The sequence below is a fragment of the Leptonychotes weddellii genome, chromosome 1 (assembly GCF_054177405.1).
Source record: "Leptonychotes weddellii isolate Sample4059 chromosome 1, ASM5417740v2, whole genome shotgun sequence".
Lineage (NCBI taxonomy): Eukaryota > Metazoa > Chordata > Mammalia > Carnivora > Phocidae > Leptonychotes > Leptonychotes weddellii.
This window is the reverse complement of record NC_138369.1, coordinates 90,193,815-90,211,872: the sequence shown is the minus strand read 5'-3', so window position 1 is coordinate 90,211,872 and position 18,058 is coordinate 90,193,815. Positions and strand designations below refer to the sequence as shown.

The following is an 18,058-nucleotide window of genomic DNA, read 5'->3' as shown; positions in this document are numbered from 1 at the left end:
AGTTTACATTTTCCAGTTTTCCCTCAAGGTACGCTGGTTGATATGCAAGGCATCTAGTAAATTTTGCTAGTTTGCAGTTTCATAGCATGTAAAGTTAGGTAGATGCATTTGTTTTCTAAAGTCTGATCTTGATCAAAAGGAGATGGTAAAAAAAAGGAAAGGTATAATTTTAAGGTAATAAAATATTATGGAAGAACAAAAACATAACTGACCAGGTATTTTATGAAAATGTTTCTTTTTTTTTTTTAAAGATTTTTTATTTATTTATTTGAGAGAGAGAATGAGAGAGAGAGCACATGAGAGGGGGGAGGGTCAGAGGGAGAAGCAGACTCCCTGCCGAGCAGGGAGCCCCATGCGGGACTCGATCCAGGGACACCAGGATCATGACCTGAGCCGAAAGCAGTCGCTTAACCAACTGAGCCACCCAGGGGCCCCTATGAAAATGTGTTTCTTAAAAAAAAATGTTTCTACATAAGATTTTTTCAGAAAAGCCACTCTCATTCCCTCAGTCACCCATCCTTGTTCTCTTCTTTCCGGGACTTAGCTTCTTTTTATTCTTTTTTTTTTTTTTTTTTTCAAGATTTATTTATTTATTTGAGAGAGAGAATGAGATAGAGAGCATGAGAGGGGGGAGGGTCAGAGAGAGAAGCAGACTCCCTGCTGAGCAGGGAGCCGACGTGGGACTCGATCCCGGGACTCCAGGATCATGACCTGAGCCGAAGGCAGTCACTTAACCAACTGAGCCACCCAGGCGCCCAGCTTCTTTTTATTCTTTCCCCTCGTCACTGACCTCTGCCCTTCACTCACTTTTCCTCCTCTTGCCTGTAATTCTTCGTGCTCCTGACACTTCTAATTATATACAATATTTATGGCCTTTTCATGTTTGAAACACCAATCAAATCCCATGTTAGATTATGCATGAGAATAAAGCTGACACTGTGAGGTTTGTGTATTGAGGAAATGCGCCGAATGTATAGCGTATGGGGCGCTTGGGTGGCTCAGTCGTTAAGCGTCTGCCTTCGGCTCAGGTCATGATCCCAGGGTCCTGGGATCGAGCCCCGCATCGGGCTCCCTGCTCAGCAGGGAGTCTGCTTCTCCCTCTCCCTCTGCCTGTCTCTCTGCCTACTTGTTCTCTCTCTCTCTGTCAGATAAATAAATAAAATCTTAAAAAAAAAAAAAAAGAATGTATAGTGTATGGTCCTCATCTACCGTGTGTGAGAGATTAGCACACGTTTATTTTCTTGGCTCAGTCAGGAGAGCATGCAACTCTTGCTATCAGGCTCATGAGTTCAAGCCCTGCTTTGGGCGTAGAGTTTACTTAAAAAATAAAAAAAAATAAAATAAAACATACATTTGTTTTCAGCAATAAATGGATACATGTATGGAAATCTGCCCAATCTCACCATGTGTGCTGAGGACAGGGTCAAGTGGTATTTTGTGGGCATGGGTGGTGTGTTGGACACACACTCCATCTATCTGCATGGACAAACTCTGATATCCCGGAACCACAGAAAGGACACCATTACTGTCTTCCCTGCCTCGCTGGAAGATGCCTTCATGGTGGCCAAGGGCCCTGGAGACTGGCAGCTGGGATGTCAGATACACGGTAGGGATTTGTGATCTTTACATAACACAGCGTCAGAGAATTTTCAACGTTGCAACCCCTCACAAATACCTTCTCTTCCAAATGATAGAAAGCGATTTCTAGGGAGGTGATGGGGTTGCCTTTTGGAAAGGCAGTGACAGGATCAGAACTGGAACCCGGGTCTCTAACACTTAACTCCATAGTAATGAACGCTTCTAGGTATATAGGGGTGTTTTGTTTTGTTTGTACAAAGAACTTTTATATTTATTAGCCAGCGAGCCTTACAAAAAGCCTGAATGGCAGAGCAGGTATTATTACTGTTTGTTTTTAAGTTGAGGAAACAAGTTTCAAGAGGTTAAAACATGTGTCCAAAACCCTGTAAGAAGAATTGCCAGGAATATTGTGGGACTAAATGATACTAATCCAGAACTCAGGAAACCTTTGTATTTCCGTTTGTTTCCTTCAATCACACCGTCCATTGAATCATATGATAGCCAGTTATGAAGTCATTCATCTTTTCTATACTTAAATATGACCAAACTCTACATATAATCATGCACTCTTTTGTCTTACCTTTCGATCAAAACACACGGTTGTTATTAGAACTGAAGAATTCACTTTTCTTTTTTTATACAAAAATGGGTTTACTTCTGTGATCAAACCTGCCTTCTAAGTCTCATACTTTGGTTAGAATCATGCTTCCACTAGTTACGGAAATAACTACACAGCAAGGATTTATCAGGATTTGCTATGTGCTGGGACCCTCGAGGGCTCTGGGGAAAAAGGAGAACCACTCGCAGCCACTGCAACTCGAGGACTGAATTTAATGGTGAAAAGTTTCTCACTTAGAAAGGAACATCATTTTCAGGTGAAAATGTACACTCAATCCCACTCTTCCTATTTACTGACTTTGCAGATGGTGCCTTCGAGCCACGTCTGGCCCTCAGCTCTGCAGAAAGAATAGGGTCAGCCCTTGGCACAATTGAGAAGCTTCTGAGAGTTCCTTGGTTGATTTGATTGACTCCATAGCTTTCCCTTGTATTTAATCTCTTCCCGTGTCCTAGAGTTGTGTGTGGTTTTTAAAATTTACTTCCAGTCTTTTTAAAATTTATTTAAAATTTTATTTTATTTTATTAGTAATTACAAGAATACATGAATAGACTTTGGCTGGAAAGAAAGGAAGGATGGAAAGAGGAAGGATTGAGGGGGTGGGCAGTAGGCAGAAAAAGCAAAAATCTAATGTGATGTATGGGAACCAGCTCATACCAGCTCAAGAGGGCAGGGAGTTAAGTCAGCCAGCTGGTAAACTCTTGGTAACTTCAAACTGGTCACAGTGGGAGTGTTTAGACCACAAAAATTAGCAAAATAAATCAAATATGGTGTTTTTTTGTCTTTAGAGAGCCGGTTTAAGAACACACCATTAGTCCAACCCTCCCATCGCCATCTTCGTTCCTCCCCAGAGAGTAAACACTAGGTGTGAATACTTGAAAACCTGTTCACTATGCATTCTCACACAATATATATGAACATGTAGAAACAAAAAACACATTGCTATATTTTGTGTTTTGTTTTACATAAGTAGATCACGCTGCATATAATTTTCTGCTGTTGCTTTCTTCACTTATCAATGTTTTGAAATCTTTTTCCTGACATTCCACATACATCTAACTTATTCTTTTACACTGTTGTATAGTTTTCCACATTGGGGATGTATCTATCCTGAGTTATTTACCCAATTGCCTACCGATAGGCATTTAAATTGCTTCCACGTTTTTTGCTTATTAACAATGTTATAGTTAACATCTTTTTATTTGTATCTTTTTATGTTTTAACAAATGCTGCCCAGATTGCCTTCCAAAATGTCTGTCCTAATTTACACTCCCACCAACAGTACTCCAAAATCAAAGCACAGGACTGGTGCCCTCGTGGAAAGTTACCTGCCTTGATTTTCTTCCTGCCTGTTTCCAGTTAATCTAATAAATCAGCTAATTCATTAGTGACTAATGGTGGTAATTTTATACCCCTGAGGAAAGATGTTTTTGGCCAAATAGAATCTCAAATTCTTCTCGGTAGACAGGCAACATCTTCATCTAGGGACTGGTCCAAAGGTGGTGATTATTCTCCAGTAATATATGTTCCTCTAACCTTTATCTTTGCATCCTGCTTTTTGTATTTGTTTCATACATTTTAGGTTTTTACACAGATTCCGTAAGTAAAATGCCTCAAATTTCTCCAAAAAGGAGAAGTTGCAGTATTGTTGGCTAAAATATAAAATATACATGGAATAAGAAAAATGTTGCAGTAACATTCTCTGCTTGGGTTTACTGTTTTTCAGATAGTATGAAGGCCTTTTTTAACGTAAGGAATTGCCGAAAACCTTCAACAGATGTTCATGGGACACATGTTATATGTTACTATATTGCTGCTGAAAAAATTGTTTGGAACTATGCTCCCTCTGGTGTAGATTCCTTCACTAAAGAAAATTTAACAACATCTGGAAGGTAATAATTCAGTGATTAAAATATTTATGGTTAAATAAAGATAATCTAACTTTTTCATAACCAGCTACTCCTAAGAAGGATTTAGGCATCTTGTCATAAAAAGATACCGATAAAACAAAAGGAGAAAAATAATTATATCAATAATTAGAAGATGTTGAATTAAAAGATCACTACCACACAAAATTTTTCTCTAAATGCCTTGGCAGCCAGCGTGAAATAAAGCATACTGCTCATTTTTTCCCCTAGCACTGTTTTAAAATAGATTTATTATATGTAATTATTAGGCAGTGGATAATGTTATCAATAACAATTTTATAAAAATTCAAAACATTCCTCATGTATCATTTATACTTTCCTGCTAAGATCTGAAGGCATAATTAAATTATTGCCCATGACATTTTTTATTACTTTTTTCTTTCCTATGACATTCTTAAATCATTTTTTGTTTTTGGGTTTTTTTTTAAGATTTTATTTATTTATTTGAAAGAGAGTGAGAGAGAGAGACCATGGTGGGGGAGGGTCAGAGGGAGAAGCAGACTCCCTGCTGAGCAGGGAGCCTGATGCCAACTCGATCCTGGGACTCCAGGATCATAACCTGAGCTGAAGGCAGTCGCTTAATCAACTGAGCCACCCAGGCGGCCTTAAATCATGTTTTATAAATATTTTTTATTTCAACAGCACCTAAGAATATATTACTAATTACTATTTTAATGACCAAAAACTACGACCAAAATACATTACCATGGCACAGCATTTAAAAGTACACAAAAAGTTTTTTTGATAGTCCAACTGCTATAATTATATTTACCAACTCAAAGATTACAGCAATTTTAAACCTTCTGGTCTATTGAATGGAAGTTATATGTCAGAAAATATCAAGTTCTGAAACCACCAAGCAGTGTTTCCCATGGTAATTATTTTTCTCTAATTTACTCAGAGAAAATTTGCGAAAACTAAGAATGTTATGTCGAGTGAGTATTTTCACTTCTTACTTCAGTTCATCAATAAATTATTCAATCTGTGGGATGGAAATTTTATATGAAGGATATCTGGGCTTAGAGCAAAAATTAGATTCAGAGTTAGGTCCAACTCTCATTTTATATTGACTAAAATAAGTATGAATTAATAGATTTTTTTTCAGCTTGCTTGATTGTCCTGGCTATGAAATTCTATGATGTGTTAGCATGACAAGTCCCTACTTCATTGCTAAGAAACTCTTTTTCTCAGGGGACCCCATTTAATTTTATTATAATAAAATTTATTTTTTTTATTTTTTAAAGATTTTATTTATTTATTTGACAGAGAGAGACAGCGAGAGAGGGAACACAAGCAGGGGGAGCGGGAGAGGGAGAAGCAGGCTTCCTGCGGAGCAGGGAGCCCGACGTGGGGCTCGATCCCAGGACCCTGGGATCATGACCTGAGCTGAAGGCAGACGCTTACCGACTGAACCACCCAGGCACCCCTATTATAATAAAATCTAAAAAGAAGAATGACATCTCTCATCTTACTATTCTAACATCTCTGCACATAATTGTTTTAGAAGTGGTGTTTGTTACTACCTGACTGGAAAAAAAAAGAACCTTGTGTTCCAGAAGAAAGTGTGTGGATAAACCGCCAAGTAGACAGGCATAGATACTTTTATACACACACGCATAGATAAAAGACTGAAAAGAAATCCATGGAAAATGTTGACAGTGGTTATATGTAGATAATGGGATTATGAAGATTTTAATTTTGGGGGGTCAGTTTTCTTCTTATTTTTCAAATTTCCTACAATGAGCATGCATTGCTTTTATAAATATATTACAAGTAATTTAAAACAGATTCTTGCTTTCTTTTCACGTGATCACCGTTAACTTAAAAGTTCTTTGTGTATCTGCTTTCTCTGAGCAGTGAATCCCAGCTACATTTTGAACAAAGCCCAACCAGAATCGGAGGATCTTACAAAAAACTAGTTTACCGTGAATATACAGATGCTTCCTTCCAAACACAGAAGGCAAGAGAGGAGCACCTTGGAATCCTTGGTAAAATTCTCTTCATAGCTCTGCAGGGTTATAACCACCGTTTATACATATTCTGTGCAATCAAAATAGTATTCACATCTCACAGTTTTAGAGATTTTAGGCTGTCATCTTACAACCTTATGAAAACAGTACATTCTGATTCACCCAATTTTAAACTACATTCTTTTGTCCCTATACATCCAATAAGAGTAATATATTCATGTGATCCAAAGTGACTTTCTAAGACCATGAATCATCTAGAGCTCTTGCAGTCGGAGGCATTCCTGGTTCATAGCATTGTCTCTTTAATTTGTTCCTAGAAGAAACTTACTCAAGTAACACACCTGACAATTGTTTGTGAAAACCGAGGACAATTACTAATTCTGTTGGTCTCTAGGCCCTATTATTAAGGCAGAAGTGGGACAGATCATCAAGATCATTTTTTATAACAAGGCTTCCATGCCACTCAGCATTCAGCCTCATGGACTACGTTACAGAAAGAGTAATGAGGGCTCCTTCTACAAAACACCTGGAGGAAGTAAGTAATGTTTGAGGGAGGCCAAAACAAGCCACACTGCAATATAATGTCAGCTAGAAAATAAAATTTCTCCTCAAATCATGATGCAGCCCACTTTTCACATCATAACAACACTGTGTCCTAATTATGGCCGTGATTCCTTCAGCCCCTTTCAACTGTCACCCGAGGTGCTACAAAGTGTGCAAGATACGGTCCTTGCTCTCAGAGATCTAACAGCCTAGACTAGGGTACTTCTGGTCCTAGGACCTATTTTACCAATATTTATTTCTTACTAGGTACTCCTCCACCCTCCTCACATGTAAATCCTGGCAAGATATTTGTCTATACATGGGAAGTTCCAAGATATGTGGGTCCTACCTCCTCAGATCCCAACTGTCTGACCTGGTTATACTATTCCTCAGTAAATATGATAAGAGACATCAACAGTGGCCTCGTAGGGCCTCTGCTCGTGTGCAGAAATGGAAGCCTTGGTAAAGATGGCAAACAGGTGAGTCATGGATCTATGTCTAGATAGGCCTTGGTGAGAGGTTGCCTGAGACAGAACTGCAGAGGCAAAGCAATGTGGCAGTTGGCAGGTTCAGTTTCTTCTGTGGGCTGATTTTCTCAATTCTATCCTTTTCTGAACTCCAGACCTGCATCTTCCTCTGCCCAGTGAGCACCCACCCTAGCGTGTACCAGACACCTCTATTTCCGCTTGACTGCTTTAACTCTTCATCTCCCTCTGGACAACCGCTACCTGCCCCTCTCTCCTTCACTCTGTCTCTTTTGTTAATGACACCACCCAGCCCAGGATTTCCATCAACAACAACTCCTTTCTCACCTCCAACATTAGTCATCCAACTCCCAATACCACTGCCTTCTTGGGAGGTACCATCCCCTCTTTCTGAACTCCTTTAACCTCCTGACTCCTGGTTCCACTCTCACCCTGCTTCACTGTAGCTCCACATTGCTTCTTTTCAAATCCAACTCTAGCACGCTCCATACTCTGCAGTTGGCTGGCTCAGAAGTCAGCACAACAGACCCCTGTCGGCCCCTCCAGATTCATGCCTCCTTCCTTGCCACACTGTGCAGAATTAGCTTGTTAGTCCCTGAGGAAGAAAGGCTCATTCACATCTCTTTGATTTTGCCCTCTGCTCTCTATCGGGAATGGCCTCTCCTCACGGCTTTGCCTGCTGAGAGGGGAGACATTTTTAAAACTCCGACTGAAAGTTCCTTCCTGTCCTTCAGACAATATTCACTAACTAAAGTGGTTTCTGTCAGTTACCATAGTTCCTTGTGTATGTTTCCATTGGAGCACTTATCCATGCAATTGTATTTATTGGCCTTTCTGTCCCACTAGACCATAAGTTCCTTGAAACCATACGTGAGGGTTTTTTGTTTGTTTGTTTGTTGTTGTTTTGTTAATTTTTTGTGAAAACGACTGACCCTCTCTGGCGTGTAGTAGGTGCTTAATAAATGTTTGAGGGATGAATTTCCCCTGTTCCTCACTCACAAGTGAACTAATATCTAATTTCTTTTTTGCACTTATAATTTATAAGGTAATAAAGCCTAATAAATCTCCCCAAATAAATATATGTATAATTGAATGTATATTTTATCTAAAAATGAGATGATATATTAACAGGCATCCATATAATTCAAGCATTATAAGTCTCATAATTCTTGTAGCACATGTAATCTTTCTATTTATCCAAAAATATAAATATGTGTACATATTTAATTTCTTCATAAATGCTAAAAATGCAGACTTTCTAGAATTGAAAACATTTTATTTAACTCACTTTCTACAAAGCATCCTATGAAAAGCCACTATAAACATCTATGATCATAGAGTTTAGTTTTATGAAGTTCAGTTGTAGGGGTCCCTAGAGTAAGAGCTTTATATGAAAACAACTATAGATAATTCTCCTAACTTCTTAGTTCTGTGATAAATCCATTCACTGGGATTCATGCCTTTATCTGTGCCTGAATTTTCGAGGAGTATACAAAACACCTTGTGTAGGAAATCCTGTATGCAGATCAACTATTTGACTAGACTTTGTATATAGAGCATCTATATTTCATGTCTATTTCTTTTTCTATTCTCATCCACAGAAAGGAAAAGACAAAGAGTTTTACCTGCTTGCCACAATATTTGATGAAAATAAAAGTCATCTCTTAGATGAAAATATCAGAACATTTACAACAAGGCCTGAAAATGTGGATAAAAAGGATCCAGACTTCCAAAAGTCCAACCAGATGTATTGTGAGGGAACATGCAATTTACAAAATAAATGCATTAAGCACTTGTTTAATTTCATTATGTCTAAAGAATTACAGATTAAGAGAGACATACATTTTCCCCCAAGGATTGGCTAATATATTTCATGTTTCTTTTAAAGATAATTTCTCAACAAAAATACTATCTACTAGGATGATTATGTTAAATTCAACTTACTAAATACTTAACAATGCCTTGTTGGTGCACTATATTGTTTAGCTATTACTAAATGTGAGATAGAAAAATCATGTATTTTTTTACTGCCAAATTTAGTGACACTGGTGGATGGAGTGTTTATTGAGTTAGGTGGTTGATTGGTTGGTTGGTTGGTTTTTGAAGACTGCAGGTGTAGGGGGAAAGGACTGGTCTAGAATCTAAAGACTTGGACTTTGATCTTAACTGTTCCAAAAATAAGCTTAATGACACTGGACAAGCAATTGCCTCTTTGGCCTTAGTTTCCTCAAATCTAAAAGGAAGGGGTGAACACAGATAATCTTGAGATTATCTTACATGATTGAGCTGCCTTAGGATTAGTCCTTTGTTGAGTTTGAAGAGAAGCCAATTATCAATAAATTAAATATTCTTTTCTTTGTCCCCAATGTCTTGTAGCCATTAATGGATACATGTATGGAAATCTGCCTGGACTGGACATGTGCTTAGGAGACAACGTTTCATGGCACGTTCTCAGTGTGGGATCAGAAAAAGACTTACATGGGATATATTTTTCAGGAAATACCTTCACTTCCTTAGGATCAAGGGACGACACCATAGCTCTGTTTCCCCACACCTCCCAGACACTTTTTATGACACCCGATTCCATAGGTAAGTAGTAGATCTTCTCTTTCACACTGAAATGTGCCCAAATTATGAAAAACAGTGTCTTGACATGCACTGAATATTGTTCATACAGAAAAAAGGGACCTTATATAAACAGTGTTTAAAAAGCCTTTCCCCTGCTCCATGTAATTTATAGGAGCAGTAATATATCATTTCCCAGATCACAAAAATCCCCTCCACCCCTCTCGGTTTTCCCTTCCTGGGCTCCAGACTCTAAATCAATCCACACTCCTCAAAAGTGATGAAGATGCTTTGAAGCATTTTAACCTGTTTTCACTCTATTCTCTGTTTGTTTCCCAGACCCACCGGTCTGCTTCTGCCTTCTCTCTACTCCTCTCCTTGCTGGCTTGGCTCTCTAGGGAAATGTTTTCACTTCAGTGAGGTCGATTGCTGCTGTGGCAAATTTTTCTTAATCAGAATACTGTTAGGGGTGTCAGAGGAACCTCCCCTCTGCTCTGAACTTAATACCCTCATTTGTAAAATAGGGATTGCAATAATTTACAATCTGCAAAAAGGAATAGACAAGGACCAGGTGAGATAGATGCAGCATAGTAAAGTGCCTGGTGTGTGTTAGATGTTCAATAAAATATTAGTTCCTTCGTTTATCCTGCAGATCCACCTTCACCAAAATAAAATAAATAAATAAAACACAAATCCATTCATCTTGGTCAAAAACTACTGGCAAATCAAATGCTGGCTACACGATAAGCTAGCTACTCCATAAATGCCATGGGTTGGTATCTGAACTCTTGGTGATACCACAGATTCATTTGATTACATTTTCTACATGAAAAATTTTTTTATTTTACTTTACAAACAAGCAGAGCCTGGAATTAAGAGCACTCAGAGGGAAACAAGAAAGAAATTTTTTCCAACACTCGTTCTCCTCTCCGCCCTGTGCACTCACTTGGTGGCAGGTGATTCCCTGCCCCCGCCCGCCCCACTTCTTCCTCTCCTTTTCCCTGGAGATGTTTTCCTGGACTTAAAAAAAAATTGCTTCGTTCTTCATCTCTTTACTTAATGAGATCAGCTGCAGTAAACATGTGGAGACACCTGCTATATGTCAAGCGCTGTGCTCTATGGGCATCAGTTTATTCTAAACAAATGCTTCTTCCCAAATCCTTGAGTCTGAAGGTTTTGTTCCTTGTCGGTCTTCCTGAATCTTACCCTCTGCAAAAAGTAACAGCAACAACAGAAACACGTACAGAGACAGAAGAAAGTATTGGTGATGATAAAGGTAACTTTGAGAAAGAGCGTTGGCATGCGATGAGCATAAAATTACCAAAATCAAAGAAAGACAGCTTGAATTCAGATGGAATATACTGGTCTGAACCAGGCTGGAGTTTTTTTGTTGTTGTCATTGCTTGGGGATTTGAAAGTGTGAGTCTGATCGCCTTCCACCGCTGCCACTCCGATCCAAGCCCCACCATCTCTCATGGATTACTTTGTAGCATCCTAACAGGTCTCCTTCCTTCCACACTTGCCCACTACCATCTGTTTCCCAAGGGTCCATGGGACCCAGCCCTCCAACCCACACCAAGCTTGTCTCCTCTCGTCCTTGCTCACTCCACTCCAGACCCACAGACCTCTGGGATGGTCTGCAGGCACACCAAACAGGCCCTCAGCTTAGAGATTTTGCTGCGTGTTTCCTCTGCCTGGGTCGCTCTTGCCGCGGATCCATCAGTCACCTCTTATCTTTGTCCAGGTGTCACCCTTCCATCAAGGCCTACCCTGATCATCCTATAAAATATTGCTCATTGCTCCCTGGAGCTCCCCCCTGCCCCACCCCACCCTGCCCAGCATTCTCAATCCTTCCCACACCGGTCTGCCTTTTTTTAATCCATAGCACTTACCAGCTTCCAACATCCATTGATGTTACCTGCTATGTTTATCTCGGCAACACTCACCCACCCTGCCATATAAACCCTTAGGACATGGATTTTTAACTGTTTTGCTCACTGATGTTTCCCAAGTGCCTAGAAATAAGCCTGGCATAAAGCATAAGTATCTGTCAAATTAATGAAAAAAAAAAAAAACCAAATGGACTATCTTACTGTATTACGTTTGGGGGTTTATATCTTCTAGATGACTTCACAGAGAAAAGAAATCTGAATGCAAAGCTTTATGCATTCTTTTCTTACTCATCTCCAGGAACTTTTGATGTAGTTTGTATGACAACAGAGCACTATCTAGGAGGCATGAAGCATAAATACCACGTGAGGCAGTGTGAGAAGCCAAACCCTGATCAAACACAGTATGAGGAAGAGAAAACCATTTACATCGCTGCTGAGGAAGTTCTGTGGGATTATTCTCCTAGCAGGAAGTGGGAGAAACAACTGCAACATTTACAAGGAGAGAAGTATGGCAGTAACTTCCATCTCTAACCGAGAAGGGCTCCTTCTGGAGTCCTCCACCCTTTCTTTTCAGTCTCACACATGCGTGCACGTGCGTGCACATGTGTATTTGTGTGTATGGTGTGCGTGTGCATGATGGGTTTGTGTGCATGGTAAGTGCGAGGCACGTGTGGGCTTAGGATACGTTCCGTTACAAATCACAATGTATCTGTGTATCTTACCTTCAATTATAAATGACTTCAATTCTTTCTAAATATCTGCATCACTTATTTCTGTGCTTTGTTTCTCGCTTTCTTTTCACTCCTTGCATCCAGTCTTCCTGATGTGTGTTACCATCCAGCCTGGTCACTCCAAGGTGTAATAAACATCACTTCAGCTACATTTAACATGTGGCATCAGTCAGATTTTCCTTTTGTCTTCATTTGTCTCTGTCAATCTCTCTTCTTCTGGGAACCTCAAATCGAAGACCTTTGTTTTTCTTTTTGTAGAACTTGATTTCTCTCTCTGATTTTCACTTTTTCTATTTATTCATTTATCAAAACTAAAATTTCATCCAGAAAATATGTTTTAAAGTACAGAATGAATATCCAGCCATCTTACCAGTATTAATATTTTTTTTTTAAGAAGAAGAGGTGAAGTGGCCTCTAGACATTAATCAATTGTGTTGTTGCAATAAGGAGCTCTTCCATATGAGAATTTGTCTAATTTAACGGTTAAATTAACTAACTTTGTGGTTTTTTTGGTTTTGTTCTTATTTCCTTAAAGTAAAACAAGCATATATTTGGATAGAATTGGGACGTATCTTGGGTCCAAATACAAGAAAGTCATATACCGTCAGTATGATGATATCACATTCAAGAATCTAACACAAAGAACTGAAGATGAAAAACATCTGGACATACTAGGTATTGCTACACGATCAGACTGGTCTTCAGGTTTTTCTTCCTGTCCTCAGCCACCAGAGACTGTTGCACACCTTGAGGATATTGTTAACCTCCACCTTGACAGAGGAAAGGGCCTATAATGTTAATCCTAATTTGTTTGCCGATAGGCACTTTTACTGGGAAAAGAAAACTGATTCAAGTGTTGTTTCATGGAAATTGAAGGGACCATAGAAAGTGAATGTGGTCAGTTTCAGATTACCTGGCTTCTTAGGACTCAAGAACTCTAGAGAGACTTCAGAAGTAGCATTTAGAGATCATTTCACTGATATTAAAATGAAGCCCAGAAGCCCTACTATAGTGAGAAGGGGGAACTCTTTGTTTAAATTTAAGTGTTTAATTTAAAGATTTTATTTATTTATTTTTATTTATTTGAAGAGAGAGATGTAGTGAGAGATGGAAGACAAGCAGGGGGGAGCAGGAGAGGGAGAAGCAGGCTTCCCACTGAGCAGGGAGCCCGACGTTTGGCTCGATCCCAGGACCCTGGGATCATGACCTGAGCCGAAGGCAGACGCTTAACGACCGAGCCACCCAGGCAACCCTAAGTGTTTAATTTAAACACTTAAAGTATTAATATTTAGTTTCATCTTCTGTCCAAGAGTGAGGAATATTGCAGCCCTTTCTTCTACCCTTGACAGGTCAGCTAGGAAAATTACAAGTCACCCCCAAGCACCTACATGCAACATTTCCCTAAGTCCCACAGCATTTCCAGAGGTCACATGATGTTTTCATATGTCAAATGACACGTCTGTATGTTGCATAATATTTCGAGAAGTCACATGGCATTTCCATATGCTCAAATTTTATTTGGCTCCTGATATCTAAGTGTCTATTGGAGACTATTTTCTTCTTCTTTTTTTTTTTTAAGATTTTATTTATTTATTTGTTTTTTTATTTGAGAGAGAGAGCGCGTGCACACACATACGTGCACACATTCGTGCAGAGGGAGGAACAGAGGGGGAGGGAGAGGGAGAGAATCTCAAGCAGATTCTGCACTGAGTGAGAAGCCCAACATGGGGCTTGATCTCACAACCCTAAGATCATGACCTGAGCCAAAACCAAGAGTCGGACACCCAGGGTCCCCTATTAGAGACTATTTTCTGATGTGAGACCCTGAGATTTACATGCTGTTGGAGAAATTCTTACTCTTACTCTTCTTGGCTCCTCATTGACCTCTTGAGCTTGTCCCTTTGCGACCCCCAGAAGGAGGTCTGTGCTGTCCAGTTCCCCCTGCTATTGGGCGGGCTCCTATCTTTAGTAACAGCAGGATGTTAGTTTTTGCTAGGATTCTGGCTGAATGCATCAAGATAAATAACACGACATGACCCTCTAGATTCCATTATTATTTATACAAAAAAAGAAAAAAACAACAACCACTTTACAGAAAAGGGAAAACAATTCTCTAGTGTTTGGGAAGGTGAAACGGCCATGGGGACAAAGAGAGGATGTCCCAAGCTAGAATCTAATGTCCAGTATGTATCTTCAGGGCTCTGATTTCAGTAATTACAGTACAAGTTTGAAGAGAATTCTTACTGCTTATTTCATCTCAAAACCATCCCTGTTTCAGAATTTTTAGAGTCAGTGACATAATCTGCTTCTAAATAGAAAGAAGATTTAAAACAATTTTTTTTTTACCTCCAGTTCTTGGCCTGGGATGGAAGGGAGAGTGAATATAATGAAGGGGTCTTCAGTCTTGAGAGAGAGAAAAAAAAATCACTGTTGGTCAGTAACAAGGCCTCCAGCTCCTCCTAACTTTCCATTAAGGTGAAGGGGAAAAGGATAAAAGGTTTAAGTGATAAGGTTGGTCAAGAAAGAAAGTAAAAGATTTCATTTCTAAATTGTGTGTTTTTGTAGGTATTAACTGATGCTCATCAAAGTACGTTTTCTAAAGACTTAAATTTTCCAGGCAAAAACCATGTTTCATAAATCATCAATGATCCACTTGTTAAAAGTGTGTTTTATTTGGCTTGCATGTTAAGGAAAAAGGATAAAAATAAGTCGCTGTATAAATACTTAAGAGGACAGATGATTCATAGTTTAAAATAAATAACAATTTCCACACGTTTTCCTTTTTATATTCCCTAGGTCCTTTAATATTTCTCACTCCTGGTCAAAAAATCCGAATTATCTTTAAAAATAAAGCCTCAAGACCATATTCGATTCACGCTCATGGAGTGAAAACAAACTATTCCACTGTTGTTCCAACACAGCCAGGTAACTGCTTCAGAAGAGGAAAGAAAGCTTCAAAGCTTTTATGCAGGACTATGTGCTAATGTCCTTTCTTAGGTATAGGTGTAGTTCTAGATGAGAGAGACCAGTGGACTAGTAGGAAGGGTCTAAAGAAGGAGTTGGGGAGCGAGTTCCTTTCGCAAGTCTTGAGTTTGCTTCCGGGATGGGTGCCATGAGCAAGACTCCCCCGTGTATACAAGTCTCTTCTAGAACCACCTTCCCTCCCCTCTCTCCACCTGTCCAGCTGCCAGGTATTCTTAGGCTATAGTCCATCTCTCCAATTCAAGTGCTAAAGTAGGAGTTGAGTATACGATGCAGTGTGTGAAGAAGGGGGCAGGGGAGAGAGTCACTAAGAGGAAGTAATGAACCTCATGTATTAACATTTCTGTGGCATCACCACTGTACAGCATGCCATTCCACATACCTCAGACAAAAACAAATGCTTTTTAAACAAATTTTATTTATTTATTTGAGAGAGAGAGAGAGCACAAGCAGAGGGAGAGAGAGACGCAGGCTCTCCACTGAGCAGGAAGCCCAACGCGGGGCTCGATCCCAGGACCCCGGGATCATGGCCTGAGCTGAAGGCAGACTCTTAACTGACGGAGCCACCCAGGTGCCCCCCAAACAAATGCTTTTTAATATTAATGCCCAGGGAGCAGATCCTGAAATGAAAATTTGTGGGCAGATAGTGCTCTTGGGATCAAAGACAAAGAAACAGAATTGGGCAGGGGGAGAGCTTATGCAGAGATGCAGCCTCAATAGAAATCCCAACCACCCCTAGAAGTTCTGAAGAGTGGGTGGTCCTCAGCTGTCCTGAGTTGGGGTGAGAAAGCTGGGCCTTTCTGTCCCTGCAGCTGTCATTGGATGTAAGCCTGGGTAAGGTGACTCTCTTCTACCAAGGCTGTCTCAGGAGAGGGTGGACAGCCTGTGGAGCAAAAATTCCTTCATTCTCAAAGGGGAACCTGGGAGGGACATCCAGAATCCAGGTGCCTACCAAAACAAGTAGTATCGAGGAAAGAGCCAAATTCAAAAAGGGAAGATGTGTGGGGCAGAAGGAGGAAAGAGAGATTTTGATGGCAGGTGAAATATTCCCTTTTGATTTTAAAAAAGAGACAGTCCCATGGTAGTGCCAACATGAATCTCCTATCCAAGGAGTTTGTAAGTCAGCACTCTGCTCTCAGTGGTCAGAGAAGGATCCCATTGGGTACATTCCACAAACACTGCTGAGTATCTGCTGAACCCAGGCACTGTGTGGTGTGGTGGAAGGGGAGGGCTGGTTCTAAGTAGACTGATTGTTAAAGATTTGGAAGCAGGGAAGTTGGGGATAGCATCAGCTAGTGGAGGTGCTTGGGAAAATTAATTTAAGCCTCTGGAGGTGGGAGATGCACGATTACACAGCAAGGGGCAGGAGTGGAAGGAGGTGTCCCAAAGAACTTTTCTGAAATAGGCAAGAGTATAGGACTTATATTCCGTAGGGCTAATGCAAATGCTCTGGGAGCAGGGAAGAGCCCCACGTGATCTATAAATTGGAAGGTTCAGAGCTGGAATTCAAAACAAGTCTGTCGCGTTTCAAAGCCTACATTATCTTCACTGCAATAAATATTTGTTGAACAAATAAGTTAGATATGTAACGACTGACATTTTTCAATGGCAAAATCACTATAAAGTTTTGATTCAGTAACCCTGAGAACATGAGAGCCAGCTGTGATAGTTATATCAGCTTCACCCTGGGACCCAAGTAATGCCTTATTTGGACCATCTTGTCTAATCCCTAAATTCCCATTTTATGCTCAGGAGGAAACAGAAGGCTCAGAAACTGTAAACACATTGACCAAGACCACAAAGCTAGGAACAGTAGAGCCAGAAGTGAAAACCAGGACTATGCTGCCTAATATTTGTATAGCTTTGGGGTTTGCTGGTTATCTGGTTCTCCACAAAAACATGTGCTTTAAAAGATTCTGTTTATATACACTGTTATTTGTCTATTTTAGGAGAGATCCAAACATACATTTGGCAGATTCCTGAAAGATCTGGCCCTGCCTCAAAGGACTTTGAGTGCATACCTTGGTTTTACTATTCGACCGTGGATGTGATTAAGGTAAACTTTAAATCAAGTCATCGTTTTCCTCCTATCTCTTCTTAGAAATTATAATGGAAGAAAGAAGGAATTTGTGTTAAAAAAAAAATCTTAGTTGTATGTAATCTTTCATTTAAGCAAAGTAAATACTGCTCAGCTTTTAATTCTACAGATGTTTGCATTTTCCAAGAGCAAAATCATTGCGTTATGGTTACTTCGATTCACGATACTTTCCAACATGTCACTGTGAATTGGAAAATATAATATCCTCTTGTTTTGTTGGATTTGGATTACAGAAAACAGTATGGAGTTAAAAGTCTCTGATGAATGAGAAATAAACACATACAGATGTATATATTTTTTTAAGCCATCAACGCTTGAGTTCAGTTTATTTTCACTTAACAACAACAACAAAAGGCTCATCTCCAGACTTTTAGTTATTTTGGCTTGCTTTCTGCCTAGAACCTACATGGACATTCAACCTCAAACCAAAATGAGTATAAACAAACTAAGGCTCTCAGCTGGAAGCGGCTCTGGGAGCAGGGGTATCACATGGCCAAGGATCCCAGACCTTTAGACTTCGCGGCTGGCCAACTCCAAGGCCGAGAAATTCTAATTAAAAACAAAGCTCTGGGTTTTTTGTTGTTGTTGTGAGCTAAATCCACTGAGGAATGTGACTAAAATCCCTCTCAGGAGTTAGTGGTTCTCATCAGACTTCAACTCGAGTGAGTGA

The 18,058-nt window shown here is 39.8% G+C and overlaps 1 protein-coding gene across 1 annotated transcript in view; it reads left to right on the top strand.

Annotated features, from left to right (window-relative positions):
* LOC102742718 (ceruloplasmin) overlaps positions 1 to 18,058 on the top strand; it is a 36,986-nt gene that overhangs the window by 9,806 nt on the left and 9,122 nt on the right. Inside the window, exons 7-17 of the mRNA XM_081811110.1 lie at positions 1,364 to 1,606; positions 3,921 to 4,086; positions 5,980 to 6,110; positions 6,487 to 6,627; positions 6,903 to 7,114; positions 8,722 to 8,872; positions 9,497 to 9,709; positions 11,876 to 12,083; positions 12,844 to 12,983; positions 15,105 to 15,233; positions 17,240 to 17,346. Of these exons, the coding sequence (XP_081667236.1) occupies positions 1,364 to 1,606; positions 3,921 to 4,086; positions 5,980 to 6,110; positions 6,487 to 6,627; positions 6,903 to 7,114; positions 8,722 to 8,872; positions 9,497 to 9,709; positions 11,876 to 12,083; positions 12,844 to 12,983; positions 15,105 to 15,233; positions 17,240 to 17,346 (1,841 nt within the window). The remainder of the gene's footprint in view (positions 1 to 1,363; positions 1,607 to 3,920; positions 4,087 to 5,979; positions 6,111 to 6,486; positions 6,628 to 6,902; positions 7,115 to 8,721; positions 8,873 to 9,496; positions 9,710 to 11,875; positions 12,084 to 12,843; positions 12,984 to 15,104; positions 15,234 to 17,239; positions 17,347 to 18,058) is intronic.